The following is a 6,299-nucleotide window of genomic DNA, read 5'->3' on the forward strand; positions in this document are numbered from 1 at the left end:
TGAAACTGATACACACAATTATGAAGTTTCAAATTCGAACCTAAGACAAAATATTCAATTTAACAATATCGATATTTACCGTTGAGTTAAGTCTTCCAAACAACTTTTACTTTTCTTTGATAAAAAATTAACACATTAATTATTTATTTTATATAATAAACAGAATCATTTAAAATTTAACCGAAGATAACACAATTCTTGTTCATATCTAAACTAGACAATATTATTGATTTTCACTAGGAGATGTCTCAGCTTAAAATCTCACACAGTTGAAACCAATAATTTACAATAGCTACTATTAACTGTATGTTTGAATTGCCGGTGCGATTGACAGAATCACAATAAGCTATCATGATTTTAGCAAAAACTACTGTTAGAGCTTCTACAAAATCACAGTTCTACCATGATTTTGCCAAATGCACCACCAATCCAAACATGCACTTTGAAAACTTTCTGAAAAAAAAGCTTACAGATTTGACTCCTGATTCAAAAAGTACAAGTAGGTCTTTGTATTCATGAGTTGAATCTAAATTCGATATCCATGTTGAAGAGCAAAGAAATCCAATTGATTTGATTGTAACAACAAATTATTTACACTGCTTATAGCAGAATTTCAACTCTTCTCATAGACTACAACAGTTACATATACTACAATAAAATAACATGGCAAGACATATTACAGATGCAAAATACTACTACTACACATTGCAATCAATATTAGAGCCCGTTTACTAAGTCATTTCTTAAAACTTGTGTTAATTTTATCTTGTGAGACTCGTGAAGTGGATCATTGTGGTAGAGAGAAGATTAAATGCTAGCTAAAGATGATGCATTTTTAAAAATAATGAAAATAATTATTTGGCCTTCTCATTGTTTCTGAAAATACAAATATATAGATCACTTCATGAGTCTCACATCTTTGTTAACAAATAAAATTAACATAGGTTTTATGAAATGAAAATAGAAAATATTTTTACAAAGCAAACAGTCTGTTGTTTCTACCTTGTCAATTTTGTACAAAAGAATACATAACAATTGAGCTACCAAATAATTATTTTACCAGCTCCTTAGGTAGGAGATATCGGAAAGTAAAGTTGTGCGGAATCCATTCAATGCTCTTCGCAGATTTTGCAAGATGAAATTTCTTAACACTCTTTCTCAGGGATTCAGGTAGAGAATGTTGGATCATCTCTATAACATCAGCATGGCACAAACCCGAATCCTTGGAGAATGAATCTACAATCTTAGGTAGAAGTATTTTCTGGTCTTTGCGTATGCCGAAGGTGGCTCTAATGTACTCTTCCTTTGCAACTTCTAGTTCTTGAAACACTCTCTTCGGGGTATATATGCGTACCTGTCATAAGTTGATTATGTTAACTACTGATATCAAATGAAAATCAAATGCATATATGAGAACTGAGACAAGTACCGCCGGATCAGAGTGGTTTCCTGAACAAAGTGCAAAGTGTAGAAGAGGCTCAGGCTGCTCAATTGCATATGCTTGTCGTCCATCTCCAGCTTTGAATTTCATCTTCGAAGAAAAGAACACGCGGAACCACTACAAGAGGAAGCAAGTTAAAAGAAGATCGCAACTAAATACTTTGTATATTGAATGGACATTTCAATTATATTATTCTATATATGGCACAGTAACACACTCATTTTATTTATTATTTATAGGAGAAGGGTCGAGATTGTTTGTTCAACCTGTGCAGGACGAGACATTCGACACCCGAGTATAGTATTCTGTATTGTGTCTGCACTGACTGTATGACCACCGATATTATATGCAGCCTGTAAAGAGCAATACATTGAGCATATCAGCTATAACAGATATAGGTTCAGTTTCATACTCAAATTGACTAATAAAGATACTATTGGTTTTTACCTTTAACAGAAGAAAGACTCTTTTCACATTGTTTTGTGGAATTCCATAAGCTAAAAAAGCCTATAAGAAACCAAAGAAAAAATTCTAAACCAATTAATCAAGTGAGAGAAATGAAATGTATTAAAGGGTAACACAACATGGTTTGGAGATTAATAATTACATGCATCACTAAAGCATTGTGTACATTGATCCAAAAAGCTAGCTTCTCATCGTGTTTCAGCTTTGCAGGATTTACTTCTTCTAGTTGACAAATAAGTGACCTGAAATAACATAGAAGTACATGACCATTATAACTCCAATTCTCAAGGCACCAATGAATTGCACTTTGTGAAAGCTTCATGATCATAGTTCTAAATTGTGTCTGCAATCGTAATTGCAGCCACAACATGTAGGTTTAAGAGGTCTCCACAACGACATAGCAACCACAATTGCAACCTCATTCGTTTGCATTTTTCCGCAATATCAAGGTTCACAGCATAACCACAATCACATTTTAGAACCATCTTCATGATACTAATTAGACTCACCTGAAATTCTGGAGCAACTTCTCTGTATCACCCAATTTCTGATTCTCTTTATAAATCCATGATACCTCAACCATGGCGCTATAAGGGCCACTAAACTCCTTGAGTCCTTCAACATGAAAAGGATTTTCTAACTGTACATCAAAAGAGGAATTATTCTTGAACCCAGGACTCCACATGTCTCCTTGATCTCCAATAGAAAAGGCACTTGTTGAAGAACTCGGAGACGAAAGGCTGGGATTTGTTACCGGTGGGTCAGCAAGTTTATAATATATAGCTGATATACATTTAACCATATCCTCAGAAAGCCTATTAGCTGTCTCCGGAATATGATCGGATATTCGGGTACCGAGATGTTCTGCTAGACTGATTATTTTTGCTGAAGCGTCAACATTTTCGACGAACTATATAAAAGAAATAGAATCAAAATCTAATGAAGACCTATAAAAGTAGCAAAGTGAAATGGAAATAACATAACTTCATAATCAAGTGAATATATGCTTTCAAGTTTCTTCCAAAAGAACAAAAAAGATTTGTTTAACTGGGAGCCACGCTACATATTAAAACAGGTAAAAGAATTTTTCATGAAACATGATTTACCTCCATCGTGGACAAGGGTTGGGAATGACAGGCGCGTAGAGATTCGGTCGAAACTTCTTCTGGAGGTGATATTCTTGCTGTAAATGCTGAATATTGGGATAACGAGGACTGACAACGATGTACACCAGAATCTAAATGCTTTTCATCTGGATGATTTGCACTGTGTTCTTTCTCGGGAGTCTCAATTTCATATCCATTACATTCCTCTTGAAGAGTATGAAGCTCATGATCAAAACATTGTATAGCAGAACATCCTCTTTTGGTTAAGACCTCAGGTGTAGAAACTTCAAGGAATCTTGTTATAGGTGTTGTTAGCTGAGGAGACTTTTCGCTTTCGCTCATGGTAGATGGTGTCACGGGGGTTAGTTGTTGTTCGAATGCTTTACGGTACAAGGACAGAAGATGTTGTTCCAAATATACAACTTCTAACTCTAAAACTGCAATTTCTTTAATTAATTCCATTGTTGGCTGGAGTGAAAAAATACCTTATCAGACAGAAAGCAAATGCTCTACATGTATGCTTGCAAAATCAATGTCATTTGAAGAGAAAAAAAATAGTACATTAATTTTGGATATGTCATACCTGTTGATAATAATTGGTTAAAAACTATGACATCAGAAGAAAAATCACATTCTTTCACTAATCTTATTAAGATTGAACTTGAAAAGAAAATGTGGTTGAATAACTGGAAAAACAAAGATTTTTAAAATTTATTGAAGAAATTCCAAACCTTGGGTACTGTCATGTCATTTGTATTAACAAGAGACATAGGTCTGTATCCAAGTGCCTTCTCTAACGTGCACCGGACCTTAAACTGGTCTTCGAGTCTTTTCTCCAATTGAAGAATCTGTCACAAAATAGACATCAATATCAGGTATGCCGAGTATGTCGAACATTATTCATAGGGGTTTGTTAGAAATATGATTAAAACAAAATGACTTATTGAACCATACTGCAAAAAACATGGCTGCATATTGTAGTTAACAGTTCAAGTGCCTTACCTCTTGCTTCAGAGTATGTCGAACATTATTCATAGGCGTTTGTTTTTTCCGAGCTTCGCTGCATTCTGTGACGTAACCTGAATCCTGGAACCAGATCAAAAACCATACTTTAGGCATGAAAATCTTGCTCATCCATCCTATAATAAATTTTGCAACAAAACAATAATGAAAATTTTGGGCTGCGCTTGGCATTCATGATACCAACTTAACTGAAAAAAAGTGATGACATTGCAGCACCGTAATGCCTAAAAATGCATTTATAAGAATCATACCTTAAAATTCCCAAGTTAAAAAAGCTAGAAAAAAAAGTGATGACAACTTGTACATGAAAAAAGTAGGGAAGTGATTTATCATACCAGCTTTGTTTGATCTGAAGTCTCAATGCTATATGGACTATTATCCTCCACAACTGTTTTCTTATCAGGAAAGCTGCCATATCAAAAACAGTAAAACATAATTAATACATGATAAGTTATTATTCAGTCAAATATATATAAAAACTGTGTATTTTGGGGTACCCTTTCAAGAGTTATTATGAACCTTCAGTTACAGTTTCAAAAAACAGCTACACCCTTCTCCCCAAATAGGTATACAAAATAAGACCCAAAAGGAAGAAAGAACAAAAACAGAGAAAATTGACATAAAATTGAAACCTTTATTTTCCATTTTTTCAGAAAAATAAGAAAAACCCAAATGAATAAATTTCCACAATCAAGAGAAAAAAGACATAAAGGACCAAACTTTAAGCAACATAAGAATCTAAACACATTAAATAGATTATAAAGTAGCACCTCTTTGAACGTTTGTGCCTTGGAATTAAACCTTCAAGCCCCATTCCTAAAACCCATCATCAGAAATCAAAGTTATTTCCAACAACACCAAAAATTGTTAAAAATGGGAGAAAATAAGTGGAAAAACAAAGTACCAGAATCTTCACTACACTTGACTTGTCTTGTACTCTTGTTGCATTTCAGAATACAAAATAAAAGTTCCCTTTCAGTTTGATTGCAACTAAATAAAGCTTAAAACTTAAACAGAACTGTTAATGGAACTGTGCAAAAAGATAACCAAACTAAAAGCACTTATGGAGAGTAAAGAATGAAGGGTTTTGACTAATGAGGCTTTTTCTTTTTGACTAACACTCCAGTGATTAAATGCTATATGATTATAGTGTTGTGCTATGCTCCTTAGGCTTTTGTAAAGGTTTGCCTTTTGGCAAATGTCAAAACATCCAAAAGTGGAAAAATAACCTTATAAAGGCTCTAGAGATCCAAGGTTGCTAAAAGAGAAGAAGAAGAAAAAAGACACTGGTTCAATCTTATTTATTAAAAGGGTTTTGAAGTGGCCAACTTCACTATCTTCAAGAAAGACTATTTTGGGCTAACAATCTCAGTGGAACTGGTACAAGATTAACTAATTTGTAGTCATTTCTTTTTTATTACAATTTTATAGTAATTTAATAGAAATTAAGATACAAACTCAATCAATATGTTGAATTTTTAAAATATGTTTTATTGGCAAATTCTGTGGACCATGTTTAAATATCATTTAAAATTTTAATGATGTTGATCAGTTTTCTTGAAAGAATAATTTAATATATGTTTTTGTCTTTATATTTGATACGATAATTTATTTATGTCGTTTTGATGAGTTGAATTTTGATAAATATATATATTTTTTATTTTTATTTTTTTATCAAACTGAATTCAATTCAGTCATTGTCTTAGTTGCTAAAACCTAGAGAATTGTTATGAAGAGTGACATCAATCTTCGATAAAGTTTCAAGTAACTCCTTAAGCATCAATCCACTGTAATATTCATCTTATTTTATAACATATTTATGTTAAAAGAGCAAGTAATTATTGATGGGTGAAGTGTTAGTCCTGTCGGATGAAAAAATAGACGTTGATCAATAGATAATTCATATACTCAATATCTTAAATATCTTGGTGAAGATGTGATGTTCGATCTATTTGTATGATTACTCTGAATCTAAGGCAATGATCTTCTAAAACCCTTCCTGGCCTAATTGTGGTATTAGAATTGGTAGTCTCACTTACCAATAACCAATTCGTTATATCGGAATCTTTCTAATATATCAATGGTGGTGTACAATGTAGATGAAAAAACTTATCCTTATATAAAAAAAATCTTAAAAGTGTTTAATACCACATAGAAGAAGAATTATAAAATTTAAAATAATAGATAATATTTTATTTGTTTTTTTAATATTGTCATAATATTCTTTTAGTTTTAACACTCTAATTCTGAAAGAAAAGAGGTTA

General features: G+C 32.5%; 1 protein-coding gene across 1 annotated transcript; it reads right to left on the reverse strand.

Moving 5' to 3' along the window:
* Positions 1 to 481: 481 nt before the first annotated feature.
* Positions 482 to 5,415, reverse strand: LOC101503784 (uncharacterized). The gene is made up of 12 exons (XM_004509167.4): positions 4,940 to 5,415; positions 4,806 to 4,851; positions 4,371 to 4,443; positions 4,015 to 4,098; positions 3,744 to 3,860; positions 3,013 to 3,480; positions 2,416 to 2,816; positions 2,049 to 2,148; positions 1,889 to 1,948; positions 1,708 to 1,794; positions 1,430 to 1,558; positions 482 to 1,354 (listed from the first exon to the last, which is right to left on the reverse strand). Exons 2-12 carry the CDS (start codon positions 4,847 to 4,849, stop codon positions 1,052 to 1,054), a joined length of 1,866 nt encoding a protein of 621 aa, XP_004509224.1. The 5' UTR covers positions 4,850 to 4,851; positions 4,940 to 5,415; the 3' UTR covers positions 482 to 1,051.
* Between the last annotated feature and the right edge of the window lie 884 nt (positions 5,416 to 6,299).

Source organism: Cicer arietinum, chromosome 7 (genome assembly GCF_000331145.2).
Source record: "Cicer arietinum cultivar CDC Frontier isolate Library 1 chromosome 7, Cicar.CDCFrontier_v2.0, whole genome shotgun sequence".
NCBI lineage: Eukaryota > Viridiplantae > Streptophyta > Magnoliopsida > Fabales > Fabaceae > Cicer > Cicer arietinum.

What these genes read in the sequence shown, in the direction of transcription:
- LOC101503784 (XM_004509167.4), bottom strand. Translation starts at nt 4,849, where the DNA reads ATGGGGCTTGAAGGTTTAATTCCAAGGCACAAACGTTCAAAGAG. An exon ending in AACCCTTGTCCACGATGGAG is followed by an intron (nt 2,817 to 3,012) that starts GTAAATCATGTT and finishes TCTTTTATATAG; the next exon opens with TTCGTCGAAAATGTTGACGC. An exon ending in GAGTCTTTCTTCTGTTAAAG is followed by an intron (nt 1,795 to 1,888) that starts GTAAAAACCAAT and finishes TGCTCTTTACAG; the next exon opens with GCTGCATATAATATCGGTGG.